At 42.0% G+C, this 24,667-nt stretch overlaps 1 protein-coding gene across 1 annotated transcript in view; it reads left to right on the top strand.

Annotated features, from left to right (window-relative positions):
* BMP1 (bone morphogenetic protein 1) overlaps nucleotides 1-24,667 on the top strand; it is a 51,337-nt gene that overhangs the window by 4,246 nt on the left and 22,424 nt on the right. Inside the window, exons 2-7 of the mRNA XM_072149351.1 lie at nucleotides 6,288-6,386; nucleotides 19,521-19,676; nucleotides 20,377-20,494; nucleotides 20,593-20,771; nucleotides 20,997-21,102; nucleotides 21,229-21,353. Of these exons, the coding sequence (XP_072005452.1) occupies nucleotides 6,288-6,386; nucleotides 19,521-19,676; nucleotides 20,377-20,494; nucleotides 20,593-20,771; nucleotides 20,997-21,102; nucleotides 21,229-21,353 (783 nt within the window). The remainder of the gene's footprint in view (nucleotides 1-6,287; nucleotides 6,387-19,520; nucleotides 19,677-20,376; nucleotides 20,495-20,592; nucleotides 20,772-20,996; nucleotides 21,103-21,228; nucleotides 21,354-24,667) is intronic.

The raw sequence follows: 24,667 nt of genomic DNA, 5'->3' as shown, positions 1-24,667 counted from the left end.
ATATGTTGGTAGTGATGGATCTCTAATTGATCCTGACTAACCCTATGACACTATCCTACAATACCTCACTCTCGATCTGTCGCCGTCTCCCTTACACACTCGCAGACTGACACATAGACACTTCTTCTCTCCCCTCCCCACATGTGCGGAAAGATTATCTGCCACATAAACACAAAGGCGGACAGGCAGATACAGGCTCTGACACACTCATTCATACGATATGCGGTGAATCACACATACGCTGACTCAGGCCTGGCCTCTGGAAGTCTATGTAACATACAACGAGGTCCTGGAGGTCGCACTGCGGGGTACTGGAGCCCCCCTGCTCACAGCTGCAGTATAACTTATAAAGTTTTTGTATAGTTCTTCCTCTAGTTTGGAAACTACCCCTGTTTTTTTTTGTCAGGAGGCTCGGTGACTCATTTGCCTGACAAATAGTCCGATATTGTAATAAACAGCGAAATTATCGTGCAAGGTTCACACTCTACAGCGTTTAACCCATTCCCGCACCGTGACAGATGCTGCATATATATAAAGGCCTTTAAAGAGATCCTGTCACCAGGTTTTACCCCACTAAACTACTATTCCCCTCAGGTAGGGCATGAAATATCTTTTCTAGAATTCCCTCTTTTATTAACTTTTACCTGTAAAAAATTTCCAGTCAGGCAAATATGACTCTTCTCGCCTAATGAGATGAGTCAAGTTTAGTGGTTGCAGGCATAGTGTCACTTCAGTGCCCCCGTTATCTGCTACAAATATTAATAAAACAAATGCATGTCCTTTACCTTGTCCAGTAGTTCTTTTCTTAAAGGGAACCTGTCATCAGAAATTGGCCTAATAAACCACTACTAGTATGTTGTCAGGCAGCATAATACCTGCTAGTTTTTGTTCCTTTCATGGCCCAGTGTGGTAGCATCCAGAAAATCAACTTTGAAGTGAGATGCAAATTGTTTGTATAAAGTCAAGTAGGCGGAGAGTTTGACACTGAAGTCAAGCTCTCCTTGCCTGAGAACACCCCATTCATTGTAATTGATTGACCTGCATCCATAGAAATGATTAACCAGATCTCCTGAAGTCAGGTGGATGATATCAATCACAAGGAACAGGCTTCATAGGTGGAGAGAGAGCTTGACTTCAGTGTCAAACTCTCCACCTCCTTGACTTTATACAAACAATTTACTTCTCACTTCAAAGTTGATTTTCTGGATGATGCCACCACACTGGACCATGAAAGAAACACGATCTAGAAGGTGTTCGGCTGCTTGACAACATACTCCTAGTAAATTATTAGTCCGGCTTCTGCTGACAGGTTCCCTTTTAAAGTGCTGTAAATTTTTGTTTATAGATTTCACCTCATGAACATTTGATTTCTGCCCTCTCGCTGCATATCTTTTATAGTAATCTAATTAGACACGACATATGGTCATGGTTTACATTGGCTTTTACAGCAAGACGTGATACATGCCAAGAATAGTATTTCTGCCTCTAATAATCTGCAAGAAAAAATATTGCCAATAAAAAAAATTAGGATCCTAGGAAGATAAACACTATTTTTCTGCACCCTGCTGCTGTACCTATAGTATCGCACCAACATGAGCGCAGATAATGGATTGTGTACACAGCGGATATATGGAATAGCAGTCTATAGGTTATGTGAAGTACCCTAATACACCATATATATGGAAATAATCTCCCCATATGAATGGTGTAGCAGCTACTTTACATCATAGCTGACAACATGGAGCCCACCCCCCACAAATTAGCAAGATATGACCAATATTGTAGGTTGATAACCATCAAAATCCATCATGGTAAACATGGGACACTTACTCATAGATCCAGGCACCGGTACTGTGGTAATCTTTTTATATTTTTTATCCATGGCCTCTTTCCCTCTCAAGTCAACTTTTATCCATTATGCTTGAGCCTGGGCTGGGGGGCATGTTACCAGAGCCCCTCTGTGCTGTAGCTGCACAGGCTGTTATACTATGCAGAAGCACTCCTCCCATTCCCTTACAGCACAATTCCCCCCCCCCCCCTCCAGGTTTGGTGTATTTGGGATATGCTCTTACACTGCTTTGTTCTTTGCTCTGTGTAAAAGCTGCCACAGGCTTCTGACTGTATACTAAGGGCGTGTTAACGAATTGCGCTTGAATTGCATTTTGAAATGCAATTCAAGCGCATTGGGGAGGAGTTACTCCTAAACACATACTTGTTTCAGAACCCAATCCAAGCGCAAAGTGCAAACGCGGCCTCATATACGCGAACACTTGTGCTTTGGCGGTGAGGTAGCTGCACATACAGCAGTTAACTCACAGCCCCTTCGGTTTCTACTGGCCACATTCACAGTGCAGTGCGTTTCTTATGGCAGTGATTTCCTATGGACATCAGCATGGGGATGGAGATGAGAGCACAGCAGTGTGAGGACTTGACCCCAGTGCACTTAGAATATAAACCCATTTTCACAGTCCTGCTGCTACCAACAACACACACACACAAAGCAATGATTATACATCTCTCCAGGGGGGATACCAAACACTGTCTGCAGTCTGTGTGATCGAAACTAATGAAGGATGATTCCCTTTTAAGGGTCTGGCTACTTTTAATGAATCCACTTCAAGGCTTTACACTTGTGTAGTTTCACCCTCTTGGACTGAATAGAGGTTGTCACTTCCTTTACCTTCAAAGAAGTGAAAAGAAAGAGAAATCTTCCACTCCAAGTGAATGGTTGGACTTGGCCCAATGATGGAGACATAATGGAGCGCTTGCTCACTGAGCCACCCCTTGATCTGATGTGGAGGACCGAAAACTAATTGGCCCCCTCTCATCAGCCAGATCCTTTCACAGCTCCGGGTGTCATGTAGATATCTTTCTATAGCTGGATATGGTCCTCCAGGGGTGGATATTGTCCATATGTCCTGTTCACATGGACTCTGTGCGGCATCTGTCACCCGTCCAGGCCTGTAAAGGGTTACACGTCGGCGTTTGCACAGTGATTGTCAGTGTCCTGTCCATATGTTTGTCCGATTACACAGCTCACTCTGTCTGCACCTCACATAGCCGGGTCTGTTCTGCCATAGAGAAGCTCTGTAGTCACTGCTAATGGCCTATTCAGCCCGGATGCCACCACATTAAAGCCGCGTGTACATGTAGTGCCTGCCGCACGAGGAACAAGGCGAATATGGGTCACTGACCTAAAACGATATTATCCGAAAGTCTAAGGGTAATGCCACATGTGGCGTTTTGAGCGTGTTTTTGGCCCGTTTTTAAGCAGTCCGTCAAAAAACGCATGCGTTAAAAACCAATTATCTTAATTCAAACTGGTCAAAAACGCATGAATTTTTTTAAACGCCTGTTTCTTTTAATGGACTGCTTGAAAAAGGTCCCAAAACAGGTTCAAAATGTCACGTGTGCTGCCAGCCTATTGATGCTCTGATGGATTTCGTGAAATGTTTCATCTTTGATCTGCAAGTTGACCTGGGCGTGCATGAGGTTATGTGTTGGGAAAAGATTGGGGCAAATTTTTTTTGTGGGAATATCTAAAACACTTAAAAAGGGAGTGTACCAATTATCTTAATAAGAACCGGTCAAAAACAGATGTGGATCTTAACGGGCTGTTTAAAAACGGCCTTAAAACGGGTTCAAAATGCCACGTGTGTCGCAGGCCTTAGGGTGAAGACACACATGGCGTTTTTGGGCCGTTTTTACTAAGTGCGTTTTCAGATCGTTAAAAAACGCATCCGTTTTTTTAAAAAAACGCATGCGTTATTTTGAAAACGCGTGCGGTTTTGTCCATTTTTCCGAAATTGCGCAATGAAAAACGGACAAAAACGCATGCGTTTTCAAAAAACGCATGCGTTTTTTAAAACCGGATGCGTTTTTAACGATCTGAAAACGCACTTAGTAAAAACGGCCCAAAAACGCCATGTGTGTCTTCACCCTTAGGGGTCCAACATTTGGAGACCCAACAACTGATTCTGTTTGTTGATCTCAACACCGAGAATGGAGCTGGTAGAACTACTTCCTTTTCTGTTTTATGGGAACTGGTTTACTGTAACATGGGTCAGCAGATTTTGGGAAAACGTGGGCCCCACTGATCTCATATGGTTGACTATGAATAGGATATCAGCTTTAAAATTCCTTTAAGATGTTCACTGGTCCTGATCCATTTGGTAGGTTCTTTGTTTGATATGTATGTACCCCAAAGAGCTGTTACAGAGGCTCCGGCACAAAGGCATCGGGAAAATGGTGAACATTGACTTTCAGCCATTGCAAAAAGTATATACTGGTCTGGTTTCTGTTTGTACAGGGTTAATAGATGGATATCTGCCGTGTCATTGAGTGATACATCAGAAAACACTACTCAGATCTAAACGAGAATTTGGTTGTGCCACGTGACCAACTTCACAATCAAATCTGCTCATTACAACACATGTTACAATTAGTGGGATCTCAAATTCACTTCCAAAATTCCATTTTTAGCATGTAGACAATTATGGGAAATACTTGGGATATGCCATAAATGTGTCATGGAAGGGGGTTCCCTTGGTTCCCGAATATCATTGCAATTCAAGGGGCTGTGGTAAAATCTGCTGCACATTTCTATCTTTTCCAGATCATTAGATACAGATGGGGCAAAGATGGTCACACTGATATATCACTGTTCACATTATGTGATGGGAAGGAAAACTTGTTGGTGTCATTGCTTATGTAGAATATTATATGCCACCCTTTCGGTTCTTGGTCAGTTTTTGGGTTTCCTCAGCAGAAGGCTCTTCTTTAATGTACAACATTCCATTTGGATATGTGTTGTCTTGATGAAAGCAGGTCAGATTTTGGATTTCTGTTCCTGTATGCGTTCTTGGTGGCCTTGCATCCCTCCTTTTGTTGCCCACTTGTCCTTCAGATGCATAAACTAAAATTTCTGGGCCGCTATGCAAAGCCCTTCCCGGAGACCCCCTGCCATGATGGCTTTTTACATATCAGAATGTCATGTTGGGTTTTGGTTATGTGTAGACCCTCTGTAACCCTATAGCTATAACCCTGCATTGTGAGCAGGAACCCTTCTAACCCCATCTTCACTTTGCTTGGACTACATTTCTGTACCAGCCTAGTTCACACCCCTAAGCATTGGTTTTCATGGAATAAACGTTGTGCTTCCGCAGATCTATCCTGACAACATCCAGGTGAGACTGCAGCTGTTACATTCTCCTATGTGTTAAATGATATTTCCACAGAAAAAAGCTAAATTCTCGAAAATTACAACACATCACTTATAGCTAAAAAAGGTCTGACTTTTTTGTTCAACAGGCACAAATAATATCTTGTCCCCCCCCCTTCTTTATCGTCATACATGCGCTTATATTTGTAGAGAAAATCTGATTAATAGGGCCGACTGGGTTGAGCTTTTTCTCTATTGGGTCAACACAATTGTCCAATAACCAATGACTTAAAATAGTATAAAGGGGTATTCCGGGGGAGCACTTTTACCAATCAGGGTTTGGAAAAGTACTGCAACCTCTGCACTCCTTCCCAAGCACAGTGCTCCACACTGTAAAGTGGCCTTGTACGGTATTGCAGCTATTTCACATTCACTTTATGATGTCAAGGTGTTCGGTGGCAAATTTTTGCTATAAACACAATACAAAAGTGTGATATATACACCCACCGGCCACTTGTAGCCTCAGTTTCCTGTTCTTAGCTGAAAGGAGTGGCACCCGGTGTGGTCTTCTGCTGCTGCAGCCCAACTGCCTCAAAGTTCGACGTACTGTGCGTTCAGAGATGCTCTTCTGCCTACCTTGGTTGTAACGGGTGGCGATTTGAGTCACTGTTGCCTTTCTATCAGCTCGAACCAGTCTGCCCATTCTCCTCTGACCTCTGGCATCAACAAGGCATTTCCGCCCACAGAACTGCCGCTCACTGGATGTTTTTTCTTTTTCGGACCATTCTCTGTAAACCCTAGAGATGGTTGTGCGTGAAAATCCCAGTAGATCAGCAGTTTCTGAAATACTCAGACCAGCCCTTCTGGCACCAACAACCATGCCACGTTCAGAGGCCACAAATCACCTTTCTTCCCCATACTGATGCTCGGTTTGAACTGCAGGAGATTGTCTTGACTATGTCTACATGCTTAAATGCACGGAGTTGCCGCCATGTGATTGGCTGATTAGAAATTAAGTGTTAACGAGCAGTTGGACAGGTGTACCTAATAAAGTGGCCGGTGAGTGTATATTGTGTATCTATCCCAAGTATGCATGACCTCTAATTTTTGTTTTTCTCCCTTCTAGTTGCTTTCTGGGGGGATATCGCTTTGGATGAAGAGGATTTGGCCAACTTGAAGGTAAATCTCCGTGTAAGCTCCAGAAACAGAACCCGCTCCTCTTCAGGTCAGTTGTGATGGTTATTATTATTTTGTGTATTTTCCTATGAAACCTTTATTTTTTTTCCTTCTTTTCTCTTTGTTCTTTTATTTACCTGTTATGAAGATGTGTGGACTTTTGCTATGTTTTGCTCTTTACCCTTCTGTCCAAAACTATTCTTTTATATGTCTCAATAACTACACTCATTGAACCCTAAAACCAACCTTGGGTGTTTCAGTAGAGCGCCCTTTCATGTTGATATGATGAACTGTGTTGCTGCATTCATGTTATCTTGGTAGAAAGGAGCCGAGTATGTGTCATTTTTGGTCATTTACCATATAGGGGCAACGTCATCATGTTCTGCTTGGCTTGGGGACTTATCTCGCTTATCATGGCCCTTGTCTGTTATTGCAACTCATTCCAATTTTAACAGTTTTTCCCAGAAAGACAACAAATGTATGGGGAGTAAGTTACAGTTAGGTGGGAAATGGGGGTCTGACTGTTGGGACCCCTGCTGATCACAAGAATAAAGAAACCTCCTCCAACCCTTGTTCTTTAAGCACTAATGTCTAATGGGGATAGTCCCATAGATATGAATGCATCCCCTGTGCAATTCCATCTCCATTTAGATAAGTGTAGACTCCTCTATCATGATCAATGGGAAGCCCGGTAGTTTGCTTCCCATGAAGCTCCAATTTATCCTCAATGAATTAGATAATAATAAGATGTGCTCTTGAGTAGGGGACGCTACTTTTTTCAATCCGGACAACCAGGCATCTTCGGCGCATTTCACACTACCATTCCTTACCTCCGTTCCTTATCTCTGCTTAAAAAAAGTAAAGAACGGAGGTTAAATGTATTAATTAAAAATCCCATTGACATCAATGTAAATTTTGTCATCTGATATGCTCTGTTTCCTTATCCGTTATCCTTGCATTATTTTCAAACTGCAGCCTCTGTCATTTTTTCTGTGCAAAAAAACCACATTGATAATGGTTCCCTGCCTAAACGGAACATAATGGATGACATAAAATTTACATTGATGTCTATAGGATTTTTAATTGACACGTTAAAGCTTAGATAAGGAGTTAGGAACGGAGGGAAGGACCGGTAGTGTGAACTTATCCTCTCACTGTCTTCATCATGATTGACTATGGATAAACCGGTCTCATTGACAGTAAGAAGAGCTGCTCTGGAGCACATAGTGCTGCTTTAACAAGATTATCATAATCTTGTACGCTAAAGGATAACGTTAACAGTAATATCAGTCTTGTGTTTTGTATCCTGACCGGATATTTTTTTTGTATTTTCTATATTCATGTTTTGTGATGAACTTTCCTAGCCAAGTAATAACATTGCACAACATCATGCAACGTGTCACATTTGTGACCTGATGTCAACCCTCCGTTTCCTATCGCCCCTGCCCGGTGTCCTGATTTTGTAATATCAATGTTCACGTCCCCAGCTTGCAGTCTCTCCCTTCCTGTGATTTCTCCCTCACGTATCACCCGACTTTACCTCCCGCTATTTTATCTTAATCCTCGTGTACAGTCGCCCCCCGCACTCTCATCCTGTTGTTCTCTTTAGTTTCCTGTTTTGATAAACTGTCATGGAGATGATTTTTTTTTTACAGCCCACATATTTGGACACGCACCTACACCCTGCGGTAGTTGGCAGTGAGGTCACCCTGTTCCTTCTACATAAGCATGGCGTGATATTTTTCTGTCTAAGCTGGTGGTTTACTGGCTGTGGATGGCGTGAAACCCGTTTCGTTCTGTACTGGTCTAAGTCCAGGATGTTACAAGAACAAATGGTTATTTTTTAATTAAAATAATACAAAAAAGCAACATTTTGGTCCAATATGTAATACCACATATTATGAAAGTGAAGATGCCCTCTGAGACCTATGACCGTAACTTCCTACAGCTGGCGTGTGTCTATTGCTATGAGTAATATTCATGACTCTTATTAACTGCTTACATTCAAGTGGATTTCCCACTAGAAGATAAAAAGGTCATAAATATGTTTATTTGCATTCCCATCATTCCCAAAATCTGCTTTTTTTTTCTTATGGATGTTTCTGTATCCTCCAAAGACTTCAAAGAGAAGTCATTGTTCACACAAGGCCAAATATTCACCATAAACAGGGACTAAGAGACCCTGATCTTGGTCTGGGTATACCCCTACAAAATGTAATATATAGAGCTTGAGGAGTCTTGTTTTCCTTGGGAGCTAATGATGATGCTCCCTCTTTATTGACTCTTGGGTCAGTTCCCAATTCCATTAATCAATCAATTCTATGACGTAGGAGAATCCTGCTCCGGTTCCTGACACCCAATGGGAATGACGGCTCCCATGGCTGGGGCCCATGTTTTTTTGTATGGCATGTACACCAGTGTAATTCATCCTATTTTCCCAATTAAACACGTAATAATCTGTATATATTTTTAATTTAAAGGTGTTGTCCGGAAATTATAATTGATAGCCATAATATATGATTTCTGTGACAGCCAATACCAGCACTGATCAAATGTTCAATCATAATAAAAGCTGGAGATGGATGGCTCTGTGTCCCCCGTAGTGGCCAGAAAACGCAAATCTAGTCATGATCCCCTGATTATCTTTTTTGCTTATTATGGGCCACAGAGGTGCAGATATGCCCCGTTTATAATTTCTGGACAACCCCTTTAAGAAGAAACTGTTGTTTCAAGTATGTGTATAGAGGCGCTGGACCTCTGCTTACTGTCAGCTCTCTGAATGCTGGGAATTTAGTGTACTTTAACCTCAGGCTTCAATGACGTTTAGGCCCCAGCTTAACGTCACTGCGGGGCCTGACTCAGAGAGTCGCATCCCATAGTGACGTCACGCCGAGGCCTACAGATCATTACAGCCTGGGGCTAAAGTGAATTCCAGCAGCCACATCCAGATAGCTTCACTGGGGGGGCTACTACTCAAATAGTGTCACCATTGAAGCTCTACTTTTAAACCTTTTTCCCATTACCACAAAATTTTAAAATCCATCTTATATTCTTCACCTTTTTGTAGGAGCTTTCTATAGTTGTGACGGTGTGCTGACTAGTGTCCTTTTTTTATGGGGCGAAGCTCATTCAGGAATAAAGTCTAATCAATGATAACAAGGACGTAATTCAGAAAAAATTAACCCTCCATTTTTAACCAATTCAGTCTTTGGGGGGTGACAAACATACAAATAGTATAGTCTGAGCACTTCTGCCAACTATGCACAAAGATGTGTGATGAAGTTTTTTTAAATTTCCCTTGAATTGTTGAGTTATCCCTTTGAGACCGCTACAGTAGGTATATACAACACCAACATCCACCATCTTTGTATAATCAGAGATGACTCTCTGAAAGCTGGAAATGCAGACGTAAACAAAGCTTTTAGTGACTAATGAGGTTGTTGAGTTTAGTCATCGGTATGATGTAACTCAGATTGTATTTGACCCTATCATGTGATCCCTATATGTGATCCCTATATGTGACCCTATCATGTGATCCCTATATGTGACCCTATCATGTGATCCCTATCATGTGATCCCTATATGTGACCCTATCATGTGATCCCTACATGCGACCCTATTATCGGGTCACTCTAATGGAGATGACTATACATGTATAGTTTCAATCTAGATGTAAGTGGAGTGTAAATGTACAGTCTCGGAGATGTTGATCCCACTCTCTATCTGCATTTCACCCCACTCGTTCCTGGCTTCCACCACATTCCTGCTTTTTATGGCTGGCATCCCTCCATCTCTACATTTCTCGTGCCCCCACCCTTCCAATCATGTACATTCTTTCCTTTCTTCATGTATATTCAGATTCACTTAATACTTTGGCTGAATATTCATCTTCCACCAAGTCATTGCTATGTGGTTTCCTTACCCTGCCTATTCCTTTCAACAGTATTTCACAGAGCTTATTAATGGCGGTCTGAGTTATGACCCTACCTCATCTGGCCTTAGTCTTACATCCCACACACTTTCTATTAGACTTACAGCCCTCAGACTCCTAGTGTGTAGCTGCAGGATTTATGGGAGCTTTTTAAAGGAGCACTCTCATGCACGCCTTTAAAGGAGGGGGGGGGGGGTTGTCAAGTTTAGAAAATAATTTCTTGTATATCCTTCTAGAGAATTATTAGATGATACGGGATGGGTCTATAACTCTTGGATAACGGTTACAAAGCGTGTCTCTCACTGTGGAGGACTTTGTCCTGTCCAGCAACTCATTGATTTGAATGGACATTGTGTAATACCTAGTTTTCCCTGTGGTGGTGCTGCAGGGAAAACAAGTGCTTACTGCCAGGTCCTTAAGGCCACAATCCTTCACCCTGGTGGTAGATGTCCTTTATATTATAGAGAGTTGTCAGCTCAAAAACAAAGGTCTCATCCAATTTAAGTTAATGTTTAGGTCACCCGCCAGGTACTTAGAATTCCAATAGTGAAAGACGATCAGATTTTCTTAGTTTTTTTTAATTTTACTTGCAAATTTTAAATTTATATTCACTTTTGATCACCTCTGGCAGCCTGATATATTGAGGGGATTCTCTAGGATGTTTTCTAAAAACAGTGCCACACCTGTCCACAGGTTGTGTGTGGTATTGCAGTGGTATTGCTTCAGGATAAAGCAGCAACATTTTTTTTTAAATCGTAGGCAATCGCTTTGACCTTCATTAGGAAGTAAATTAACGAATCTTTAATCTATAATTTGAACATTTTGCTGGGTTTTTTTTTACCTGGATTGTCCCTTTAACAATAGCCTCTTAATGTATTACATAGAAACACATAATCAAATCCATCAACTGTGTCTTATTAACAGTTTCCAGATATCACTGGGATTTTTCTCTTCACTGAAGAGTCAAACTAAATTGAGAAATAAGTGAAAACAGCCAAAAGAATTCTAGATTTCATAGATTTCATGGGGCTGTTAAGAGGCCCGTAAGAAGGGAGTCCTGGCCCTGGGTAGTCTGCAGGATAGATAAACCACTATAGAACCAAAACAAATAAGGGGGTCCGATAACCCAGAGGTCAATTGCCTTTCCATGTTATGGGCAACAACTATGGACCCAAATCTTTCAGGATGCTATGAAGCAGAATGCCACAACAGCTTTGGGTTTTATAAGACGCCTCCTTTTGAAATATTCAAATTAATAACTTGTTCATAACCTTTAATAAAGTGTTTTTGTACAATGGGAACCCAAGATGCTTCATGACATCCCAAATGAGAACACACAAGTTGAACCCCAAATGACCCCTTAATCGGATCTCCAGCACCGATGGTTCCATTTTATTTTAGAGTTTTTCTGGTTTATTTCATTCTGGGTTATTTGACACCAATGGGGGACCTGTAAGGTAGGTGTCAATTTAGACTTAATAGGCACCGTTAATTTTGCCACCCAGTTTGCTAAGTTTTAATACTGACAGGTGGGTGGTACTGGTTGGGGAACACATCTTGGCACCACCTACTTGACAGCAGGATTGTGTCTGTCAGGTGGGTGGTGCTACATTAAGTGGCAAAACTAGGAGTACTAACTGCATCAGAATTTGTGGACCAACCCTGATTAGATTAGTAAAGATGCTAAAAAAATTTCCAGGATTTTTCCAGGAATATTTTTTTTTGACCTGTCCATTTGTTGTATTTGTTAGAAGCCCAGCTTTATATACAGGAATATGGCTGAGATTTGATACCACCTACAACCTGTGAGCAGGGGTGGCACTGTTTCTAGAAGAAGAATATTTATTTAATCCTGGAGGACCTAACATTGCCTTTTTGTATGACTGGATCGTATATATGGATCTCTTCATGAGGAGCCTATGAGGGGGGTTAAAAGAGTTTGATGTTGTCTCTGTCTATCTCAGGCAGTACCTATATTGGTCTCTTGAGCTTCCGGCTTTAGTTTTGTAAAGGGACAACCCCTTTAAGAGAAAATCTATAAGGAATTATGATTACACATGTTTTTACCTCATATCAAGATTTCTTAAAGGGATATAAATCATTTTAATGCCAAAGGTAACTACAGATTGGGTATGAAACTGGAGTAATTGGAAAACCATCTTTAATGTGATTGTCCTGGACATTACAGGCATACAAGATAGGGTCCATAGGTTTGTTCTTAAGTAAAATTTGTATGTAAGTCGAAATTGTATATTTTATAATTGTAGATCCAGACATTTTTTTTTTGTCCCAGTGACAATTGGAGTTTCAATTTTTTTTGCTATAATGGGACCAAGGATTATCAATAAAACTTAATTACAGACACCTTACAGTGGATCATTGCAGTCTGGGACTAAATGAAAGCATCCAGAGTGATTCACCAAAGATCACAGGGGGCAGAGGGGTCCGTCTGTAACTAGGGGTCGTCTGTAAGTTGGGTGTCCTTAAGTAGGGGACCGTCTGTACTTGCAGAAACAGCGCCACCATTGTCCTCAGGATTTGTTGGGAATTACAGCTCATCCTCTTTCAAGTTGATTTTCTAATGTAGAATTTTTCACAACGTTTTAGTCAGATAATCTATCACCCCATTGTACTATGTTCCCGGATCCTTCTTGCACTGCATTATCCGCTATTAAATCCCTGAATGACCCCGAGGATGTCAGGCCACTGGATATTTGTTATGTTCTGCTTCTACATATCAAAGAGAGAGGGATTTTATTCAGTGTGAATACAAGGAACAGAATGTAAACAGGAGGGCCACCGAGCGCCTGCCTGATGTATACTGAATGGTTGCCTAGCTACCGAATTAGGGATCATGGCGCCTCGGCCTGACTATACAGTGATTCATGCCTAATTGTCTTGTGTTTACCTCCCAGGAGCCTATAGAATAAATGTCCCTTTTATTTTGGGGCTTAGAATTTTAATGGGACTTAAAGGGATTCTATACTTAGAGTAATGTTAAGAAAAATCTACATAATAGTGGGCGACTGTTGCCATGCGGTTTCTTTCCAAAGTTCTGCCACCAGCACAGTTGGGTATCCCTAGCAGAAACATGGCAGCTTAAAGAAAATGGAGCCAATTATGTGGCAATGAGAAGGAGATAAGCTGTGACCTCATCTATTGTCAGTAGTGATGTAATGATGGGTCGTGTTATCTATATAGAGGTCATTGTACAGGGAGGGGGAGGAGATAAGCTGTGACATCATCTATTGTCAGTAGTGATGTAATGATGGGTCAGTGTTATCTATATAGAGGTCATTGTACAGGGAGGGGGAGTAGATAAGCTGTGACATCATCTATTGTCAGCAGTGATGTAATGATGGGTCCGTGTAATCTATATAGAGGTCATTGTACGGGGGGAGGAGATAAGCTGTGACATCATCTATTGTCAGTAGTGATGTAATGATGGGTCAGTGTTATCTATATAGAGGTCATTGTACAGGGAGGGGGAGGAGATAAGCTGTGACATCATCTAGTCGGTAGTGATGTATTGATGGGTCAGTGTTCTCTATATAGAGGTCATTGTACAGGGAGGAGGAGGAGATAACACTGACCCATTATTACATCTCTACTGACAATAGATGATGTCACAGCTTCTCAGCGGCGAAGCCACACATGCAGGATCTCGGGCGCACGATCTTGTTGAATCGCGGCAGACTTCATCCTTGTCGTACAACGCACCTCGGGGATTGCGCAGGGACCAGGTAAGTAAATGTGCCCCACTATTTTTAAGTCTCTGGTCCTGCTTTGTAGCATGTGACTGCACCCCTAAAGCTGCCCACCAGCTTGCTGCAGGTGTTGCTCCCTGAGGCAAGTGGCTCAACTCATCTCATGGCTAGTGCACCACTGAAACGAGTATAGTCCTATGTGAATCCCTCTTGTTCTTGGTAGGAATTTTATTTGTCAAAATTGTAGATTCTCCCAGGTCCTAATGACCTGTAGGTCAGTGGGGAATCTTCTTCCCAGATGACCTGAATTTTATGAATACATTTTGGGCTTGTTAGGGGATTGGTGTAACTTTACTGAAAAATCTAGACAAGGGTCTTTCAAAATGTGTTAGACTTAATGATATATGGTTTCCCCAATGCAAATGTGGGTATAGTCTGCGTATAGTCTACCCAAATGTGGGTATAGAGTGCATCACTTTTTGGATTTGCCTTCTCTATAAGGGAAATAATACTGTACATCTACTGCTCGTGTAGATAATGGAGCATCTTTCCATAGCGGAGAAACTCTAACCTGGCATTTTCATTGCCTGCGGTGTTCAGAAATAACATAATGATAAATGAGAGGTTCCTGGAGGAGTTACTCTACAAGTCCGGACACCAGCAATAAAATGTATTTCAGTCCGGCCTTGGGAGACGTAGCTGGGGGCTCCGGTCTAGATGCATGCCTTAGCAGAATTAGAATAGATCTGTATACAGTTATGGAGATGTGAAAGATACACAAGTTCACTGAGGGACCAATTAAGTGTAAAGTATCTATAGGTGTGGGAATATTTCTATATAGAGCACTTTTCCTTATGGATCATACCTGTAATGTTCATCATCCTAAATGTCATGTTTCTTATGGGAAGTTAAAACAAATTGGGCAATAATTTTATAACTTATTATACTTTACATTCCAAAAATGAAGAAAAAAAGTATAAATAAAATCTCTATCAAAAGATAGCTACACTGTTTCCCTAAAAATAATTGTTACAGCTCCCCCCACGCCATACAGTAGGAATGGTAGATTGTTCAGATACTTCAAGAGGTTATGAAATGGGTGATGTATTCATAGGATAAAGTCCTCATCGTAGGAAAGTGCTATTGCTAAACGAAGAGATTGGGGCCAATGGTGCTAAAAGAAATGGAGTCACAAGAAATTCAGCATGTAATTCATGGTTTGGGGGAGTTATGAGGAGCTTCCAGAAGATTATGATACACCTGTCTTAAAATACTGGGATTGGCAAATGTACCATAGATTGTTGTACATGAAGGTAGAGTTACAAGAAATTCTTGATGGAATTGAGTTTGTCTGGTTATGCTGAGGTTTGTAATGTATATTTATAAATGTTATAAATTCGAAAATAATATGTAATATCATAATAAAATATCGAAAAATTAGGTATCCCCTGAAAATAAGACCTGGTGTGTCTTTAGGAGAAAAAATTTATATAAGACAGTGGGGCAGATTTACTTACCCGGTCCTGTCGCGATCCCCGCTGTGCATTGTCAGACGAGGATTTGGGTCTGGCGCGATTCACTAAGGTCGTGCGTCCAATTTCCTTCATGTGTCACAATTTGGCAATTTGTAACACAATTTTTTTTGCAACAATTCGTTTTTAAATTCGTGTCGGGTTGTCCAACGGCACGCCCCCCGATTTGTGTTGCATGCAAGCCGGCGCCGATGCGCCACAATCCGATCGCGCGCACCAAAAACCCCGGGCGATTTGGCGCAAAAAGGGAAATATTCGGGAAATCCGACAGAATCGCGGTCTACAGACCATTAGTAAATGTGCCCCACTTATTTTTCAGGGAAACGGGGTATTTCCATTTGCACTGGATCACAAATAGTTGTAGAAGATAAATCATTTTCAACCCCGACCTTTGTCTTAAACACACCCCCTGCAGTTCATCAGCCAACACTAGAGGAGCTCATGACCCGATTGAAAGGCCTGTACAGGTTAATGTCACTGTATAGGTTATTTGGTGGTATATTGTCCCCTACAAATTGCTAAAACTAAGGGATGCCTCTGTCCATAGCAAGTTATGAGATTGTACTGTTATGCATAGCTTCATACCCCCACTAAAGCTGTACATAAATGTGGTTGAAACAAGCAGCCTTGGAGATATCTTGTACAAAATAACGGTTAAAGTTTAACCCTCATGTCCTCAAACAAGAAGTTGTCATCAATTGGGTCGGTAACCCCCGAAGATTAAGGTGCAGTTTGCCCACTTGGCTCTGAGTGTCTCTGCTCCGCTCTACCGGGACACTGCAGTTTATGGGTTCATTATCATATACATTAAAAGGAGTTGTATAGATTGAAGAGGACAATGCATATCCTTGGTTTCCATTATGGTGGATGCACAGAGGACTTGTATACTGCTAGGTAATTTTTGGTGTATGGTGTATGACCAGTCCTATGTATGATTCTGTTTTTGTGTTTTTGTGGATGTGTCTTGTATTAATTTCTACAGTCGTGCTGCGGGGTCAGCAGTTCTTATAGTGGGCAGTCGACAGCTCTGGTAATTGACCTTCCACGGTAGGAGACTCCCTCTTGGAATGAGAAGAAACGTTGCATGTTATGAAGGAATGAAGAGGAGTTAGTGATCTGGGGACTGGAAAGGCACGACTCAATTCCCTCTCCTCTCCAGAACATGCTCGGATCTGTAGCTCCTCGGCACCTGGTGAGCTGTGGGCTGCGTAATCTTGGAGTATAGGGAGACGACAAGCTTTAAAGTGGTCTGCATAAGCTTGTAAAGAGTACTTGGCCAGGGGAGACTACACAAGGGATTACCGCTGGAGTGTGCTTCATAGGGGTATGATATAGCTGACAGGCAGCAATTTGTAGTTTAGCTAAATCAGCACAAACAAAAGATTTTCTCAAGTGCCGCCGACAAAAGAGAAGACGTACATTATTTGTCAACGTTCCAAAGGCTGTAATGTGAACGCGGGCCAAGGAGATCCAGATGGGGGATTCACCTAGAAAGTGATATACTTTATATGTAGATTTTTTTCAGATTCCGGCTTAGATCCTTGTAAAGGATCAGTTTTACAGATGAGAAGAATGTGGCCGATTTTTGGTCGAAACAGCGACCATAGTTTGTATTGTTCAACAGCAGAAGTGGCCAACATACTGCGATGAAGAATCCAAGTGGTATCTTTGTAAAATGTCAACCATAGTAGACATCATAAGAGTCATAGTAGCATCTATGAAAAGCTTTCTTCTTGGCCAACCTTGAAGGAAATCTCCCATCAAAATCCATCATGATAAACCAGGGACATTACTCATAGATCGAGGCATCGGGACTGTGGTATCTTCTTATATGTGTTATCCATGGCCTCCTTTCTTGTAAAATCCACTTCTATAATTATGCAAAGGAACCTGAAGGGCTCTGGTGTTTTTTTTTTCCAGAGCCCCTCAGTGCTGCAGCTTCACAGGATATTACAATGAGCAGATAAGGTCTCCCCCCTCCCCCTGAACTTCCTGCTACTGCTAGATTACCTAGATTACACAAGGGAGAAAACAGGTGGTTGGGTGAGACATATTCTTCTCATTATAACAACCTGTGAATCTAGTCTAGAGCACTGAGGGGTTCTGGTAACAACCCCAAAGCCCTTCAGGCTCATTAGAATCATTTTAAAAGTTGAGTAGGAAGGAGGCTATGATAACAAATATAAGAAGATTACCACATTCACAGTGCCCAGATATATGAGTAAGTGCCCCTGGTTTATCATGATGGACATTGATGGTAGATTCTTTTTTTTTTAATATAAACAAAAAAAATGTACTATTTTACTAATTCCTGTGGCTCCTAGTGTTAACTTCTTGTCGAAGGCAGGTATCTATATTGCTATTAAGCTGTCCTTTTTGGGATTAATCCCCTGTTTTTTAATGATCATTTGTAAAGTTACAAAGTTATCATTTCGCAGTTTGCAGCACCAAAGAGCATTTATGCATTTCCATGGTAACAGACAACAAACAAACTCTGTGTAGTCCTGCAGTCATACCCTCTTCTATGTTTTTCCTCTTTCTTAGTCCTTATAAGCATTTGGTTTATTAGAAAGAATAGAGGACAGTGGGATCAGACTACGCTGGGTTTGTTTGTTCTGTTACCATGATGCAGACACATAGATACAAAGTCTTTTTGCTAAATTCTTTCTTTTTTTTTGTATTTTGTGGATGACATGCAAACATTTGGTCACCGATACAAGGTCATGTTGCTCTTTATCATGAATTTTGAAATCTACATAAACGAAAGCTTCGGAAAGTTGTGATTGGCTGCCAGACACCCATAAATGCAAATATGGCTGACAGTGATGCCAGGCAGCTACTTCCAGTTCCAGAACCTGATAAGAAAAGAAGCTATGCAGTTACTATACAGAAGATTTTAGTTGTACAGCCCGAATATTTTTTGAGTTTTTGTGACTTTTTTCCCAATGGGCTTTAGAAATTTCTCCACTTGGTACAACATGGACTTATAACGTCTCTGATATGACGGCGCACATGGGTGTATAGGGTGAGCTAGCCATAGGGAGCCGTCACGCCTCGTCCAGATGGTCATGTCATGGTCATGTGATGAGACGTAGCCTTTTTTATTATTCTCTTTGGTCCATTATACATGCAGAGTCATCTCTGACATGACGTAGTTTGTGCTATTGCCGAGAGCGAAACAGATGGCAGGTTGTCTGCGAAAGTCCTTAACGTGTACGAGTTGCCCACAAACCATAGAAGCGGACAAGAATTTTCCAAAGAATTTGCCTTATAATTTGCTAGTCTGAATAAGGGGATTTAGCCCAGGTTAACCCCTTAGGCACTGTATAAAGTATGTAGGTGAAATGGTAAGAGTGCTGTGTTGTCAGGAAATGTATTACAGGCATTTTGTACCTCTGCACAGGGTGTCCTGTCACTACAAATCTTGTCCTGATAAGGGAGGTCAAGGCAAGATGACAGTAAGCACACAAACATTGTGCACGGTTTGCTTACTCGGCATAAAAAACACGAGTGACGCGATTTCAGGCTTGTTATATTCTGAATAGTGCTATGCTATCTACGGGTCATGTAATGTTTGGTGATTGCTCTTTTAGAAGGGACAGTTTTTCTTGGTAATCTGTAAGATACTGCAGTGTTTTTGAGAGGACAGTCCATTTCTAACACATTTTTGATATTCAAAAGCTGGAGAACCAATTTTGGAGACAACTAACCTTCCCTCAGTTCTTCTAAAGATGTGATAGTAAACTAGAACCCAAACCCACTTAGAAGTTTCAACATGGGAATTTTAGCAGTAACTTATTTTTAACTACTCTGTCCTGTCACAGCTTTCAATCGTATCAGCGTCTTGAGGACACCAATACAGTAGAAAGAAGGTGTAGAAATTGATATTATCTCTTTCTAACCACCACTGTTATGCAGCCTGAATATCCACAACTCCCCACTTCTTCCTTCCCCACATTTTAGCTGCCTTTTTGCGTATGTCTTATACTTAGTGTCCTCCATCTTTTTTCCAGTGCCTCCTCCAGCAAGAAATAGTTCCACCTCAAGGACAGGCAGACGTGCACGGACAGACAGACGGGTCTCCCGTGGCAGGCGAGCCGCTACCTCTCGGCCAGAACGAGTATGGCCTCATGGCATTATACCTTTTGTCGTGAATGGGAACTTCACTGGTAAGTGGTGGGAAAAAAAACACTCCTGATGGAAAATCCGTGGCATATTTGGGAATGGAGCCTTAGACTAACCCACACTAAACATATTGTTAAAAACTGCATTTATACTATCCCTATGTTCTATTCCCCATGCCTAATAAGTTCCACATTCCATTTGTAAAGTTGACTTGCCATCTATGTTCTACTAGCTCAGCCTATCCTCCAGCTCCTGCTTGACAAAGTCCTGCTTTCTCTTCAGCTCAGTGAACTCCGCTCTGCTACATCATTCACTTGCTGGCTGTGTGACTCACTGGAGAGAATTCCTGAGGGAGTGGTGAATAACGTGGTTGAAAGAGTCACTGGCCGCAGATGACAGGTTGGAGATAAATCTGCTCACCCAACCCTCAGGAATTCTCTATAGTGAGGGGAACTGGAGGCATGGCTTAGCAGGAAGATGGCGGTGGAATAGATGGCGATGGCGTGCGCCGCTATTCTCTATGGAGGGAGGATGGGTTACCTCCTCCTCCAGCACACGGCGGTATGGCCGCATGGGGGGCATACCGCGTGTGAATGGACCCTTAGTTTGTTTTACAGGCTCCCTTTTAGGGGTTTTTAGATATTGATGACCTATCCTTAGGATAAATTAGATCAGTGTAGTCTCCCACATCTGGCTCTCGTGACGATCATCTACGGCTGTGCCTAACTCTCTTGTTTATTACAGGATCTCAGAAAGCAATATTCAGACAAGCCATGCGACACTGGGAGAAGCATGTTTGTGTCACCTTCGTTGAAAGGACCGATGAGGAGAGTTACATCGTCTTCACATACAGACCATGCGGGTATTGTCCGAAAATATTTCTAAATAAAACTTCCTGTGAAAAAAACTTCTTGTACGCTCTGTCATTCTAAATACTATTGTTGACCTTTGTCTTTTTAGATGCTGCTCTTACGTGGGCCGACGTGGGGCAGGACCACAGGCCATATCTATTGGGAAGAACTGTGATAAATTTGGAATTGTTGTTCATGAGCTGGGTCACGTGATAGGATTCTGGCATGAACACACAAGACCAGACCGAGATGACCATGTTGTTATTATCCGTGATAACATTCAACCGGGTACTAAAGAAGATTTATCTGGGTGCTTATTGGGCAGTACTTTTAGTACAAGAAATAATACATTTTGTAAATGTGGAGCAAGAAAATGAGCAACAAGCATAAGTGATTTAGAAGCCAGACTCCTCGGGGGTGGAGCTTATGAGCTGCTTTTTTTCAATTGGTGCTTATGTTTCTTGAGGGATAACATGCTCACGTATCTATCTAACTAAATGTTTTTTTCCTCAGGACAGGAGTATAACTTCCTGAAAATGGAGCCAGAAGAAGTGAACTATTTAGATGAAACTTATGACTTTGACAGTATCATGCACTATGCTCGGAATACTTTTTCTAGGTGAGGATTAGCTCAATACAATCCTGTGTGACACCGCCTCCAATATTCCTTTTGGCTCTGCCCTCGCCTGTTTTCAGTGATAACTGATACAGCTGTTTTCAATCCTCATTTCTTGGTGATTTACAGGGGAATTAATTTGGATACAATTGAACCGAGATACAAAGTCAATGGAGTGAAACCGTCAATTGGACAAAGAACAAGACTCAGTGCTGGAGATATTGCACAGGCCAGGAAGCTCTATCAGTGTCCAGGTAGGTGATTGACCCACATTTATGGTATCTGGAAACTCAACATGTACTCAGGGGTGCGTTTACCTGTAACGTAACTCATTAAAGTGCTTGGAGCCCTAGAGCTCAGGGGCTCTACACAGACGCCTATTTGGTTTCTGGCTGCATCTACATTGCCATCATTAAGGAAACCTGTCGTCGGGAAAGTAATTTTAACATGTTGACAGTTCTAATAGCCTTTGGCATGTTGATTTAAAAAATGCTTTTGTCGTGCATCTGAATAATTCCACTGCTTTTTAATTGTTTCTTTAACATCACCTGGCTCCTTGCCAGCAGTGTGTAGTGAGTCCCAGGGGGAAGGGCAGTACAAATGGCACAATTCATCTTCTCTTAAAAACCTCCCTCCTCCTCACTCATCATCCACCCTCAATCTCTCTCCTGCTACTTCCCCACCTTGTGTCAGCCCACTGTTACCAGGGCAGTTTCTAGGTACTTTGTTGTACAGGGCGAATATCAAAAAATCATGCCTCTCCCCTATGAGGCGCACCAGATTATAAGGCACACCATCAATAAATGCCTGCTTAAACGTCTAGGTTCTTATATAAGGCTCACCGGATTATAAGGATGAATGACCAGCAGGTGGCAGACCTGTGTACAGTTCAAGGCAGCACCATATATAAGGTGCACCAGACTATAAGGCACACCTTTGGTTTCTGAGAAAATCAAAGGATTTTTTTGTGATCCTTATAGTCCGAAAAATACGGTAATTTTGCTTTGGTTTAGTCACTCTTTTACATTTGTGGGGACATTAATGCATTACCATCAGCTCTGCATGATCCACTAGTTTTCTTATGCAGAAGTCTGCAGCAGCTCCTGTTGATTTCTCCAGAAGTCTGATTAGGTCGCTAGCACAATGATTGGGCACCAAAACCCTGGCATTGCCAGGTGTAGAAAAGTAGTGCCATACTAATTGTACACTGTATTGATTATACCAGTCTTGTCACCTCTATTACACTTAATAAAAGTGTCCCGCAGTGCTTATTGCCGGTAGCGTGAGTTTTCTTTCTCACCCTTGTGTCTGTCCTTGGCATCTCCTCCGCTCCTGCCCCACAGTCTCTCTCCTAATGCCCATCAGTCATGCCCCATACAAGATGTCTTTATGTCTCGCTGCGGAAGTTCCCCTGACAACGCTAGGAACTATGTGTCCGCAGCAGCCCACGAATACGAGTGCCAGTGCCGGGCTACTGTGTGTAGCACTTTTATAACCCTGTCCTGGAGGAGTGGAAAATTTTAACATATTTTATAATTTCTTTGGGTCCTGCAGCAAAATTGTGGCAGCTGTTTCCTAAAATATTTTTTTGCATGGTCATGAATTTTCACTACTCCGAATATCCCACTTCCCTGTCTACAGGTAATCCTGGACCCAGAAAATAATTTGACTATGTATTAGGGTTAACTAGTTGACCTACCTGGTGTTCTGCTCCGGTTATCTCCATTATTTAAATCTCCTTCCCCAATCAGGTTTCTTGCAAAATGGCAGCTGACTTCAACAAAGCTTCCTGTAAGACAGGTATGAAGTCGGCAACCATTAAGCAAAGGCACTAGTTGAGGTGGCGGTCAACAATGGAGGGCACCAGTTATGTTTACTAGTCATGTTTGTTTTCTGAATGCAGGGTTTGTTTTGATGTCGGGAAACCATTAGCAGAGAAGGAAGAGGGGAGGAGGGGTATGCAGCTGCAGCATTTCTTAGTGTTTTTTGTCAAATGGAGCTGCATCGGAACAAACAGGAACAAACAGAATATATAGGCAAGACCTCTTATAAAGACTCCCTGTACTATGAGATGCAAGTATTTATCTCCCCTGCACTCTGGATCTTCTGATGAGATATCGGCCCGTATAGTTGACCACCTCGATAACGCGTGCTTGTACCTGCAGCCGCTTGGTGACCACAGATGACCTGCATTGGCTTGTGTATGCCGTCACTTCTCGCTGCACTCTCAGCCTTTTGTGAAGCCAAAAGGAATCCTATGTTTGGTCTTTTTGGACTTGGAGGCTGCCGCTCGCTGCTCTGGCCAGTTGGCAGGATGACACAACATGTGTTCAGCATTATGAAGCTTTCTGAACTTGAAATTACCACATGTTCAGTGTAAAAAAAAAAAAAAAAAATGTAGGAACTGCTGCAATGAGCTTTACAGGTATATGAGATTGATGATTACTGGGTATCTGGCTACAAGGACCGCAGGTGATCAGTGGTAATGCTTTAGGGAACCCGAGAACAAGTGTTCAGTTTTCCTGTAGCACTCCCAATGGAGAAGTGAAGTATTACAGAATCTTAAGTGATGTTGGAAGTGGATAGTCCTCCAGAGACATAGACAGGATGAGACTCAATCTTTATTAATGACCACTCCCTAATATTCCATAGTTTCCACCTTTACCTCTTTAGCCGCTTAATGGGCCTAGAGTAGTTTCCTTTTATATAATGGTGCTTCACCCTTCCCCCATCCTATCACACAAACAATTATATGGGATTGGTGATTACTGGGTATCTGGCTAGTGCTCAGTATTCATACAGCACTCCTGATGGTGAAGTGAAGTATTACACAAGAGATGTTGACGAGATGGAACACAATCTTTATTTAACGTGACTCCCCAATATTCCAAAGTCTCCACCTTTACCTCTAAGCCCACTATGGGCAGATTTTTTTTCCTGTTTGCTGTCTGGCACGGATGCTCTGCCAGCTTTTAGTTTTCAGATTTCAAAGAAGGTCCCTGGCATGCTCTTGTGTTTTTTCAAGCTGCATGTCGTAGATTCTTCTCTCTAGGATATCGTGGTATTTCAGCTATCCATGTCACACAGATTGCTTTCATCGAATCATGTTTTGAGCTGTGGAGCGATTTCCATCTTACGGATTCTGCTGATACAGCAGAACGGAGCGCAAATAGATGGATTGCTGCTGCATTGTATTCTTCTGGGTCTAACTACCCCAGTTATGGTGCAACGCGTTCCACGTCAGTCATTTTCTTTCTGTTGTTTCAAAGAAAATTCCTTTTTTATCTTTGTGCAAAGTAACATAGTTCATACAGCTGAAAAAAGACACATGTCCATCAAGATCAACCAAGGAAGGGAACGGATTGCATGAGGAAGGGATTTAGGGGGAAACAATTCTAGGGACTCCGCTGTCCCTACTGTGACCAGCGCCTGAGGCAGGCTATTCCACAGATCGATAGTTCTCATAGTAAAAACGCCCTGTCGCCTCTGGTGATTAAACCTTGTTTTCTCCAGACGCAGACAGTGCCCCCTTTCCTCCATACCTATATGGACCATTCATATATTTATA

This window comes from Engystomops pustulosus, chromosome 4, assembly GCF_040894005.1.
Source record: "Engystomops pustulosus chromosome 4, aEngPut4.maternal, whole genome shotgun sequence".
NCBI classification, from domain to species: Eukaryota; Metazoa; Chordata; class Amphibia; order Anura; family Leptodactylidae; genus Engystomops; species Engystomops pustulosus.
The sequence above is the reverse complement of the archived record's forward strand: the minus strand, read 5'-3'. Positions and strand labels throughout refer to the sequence as shown.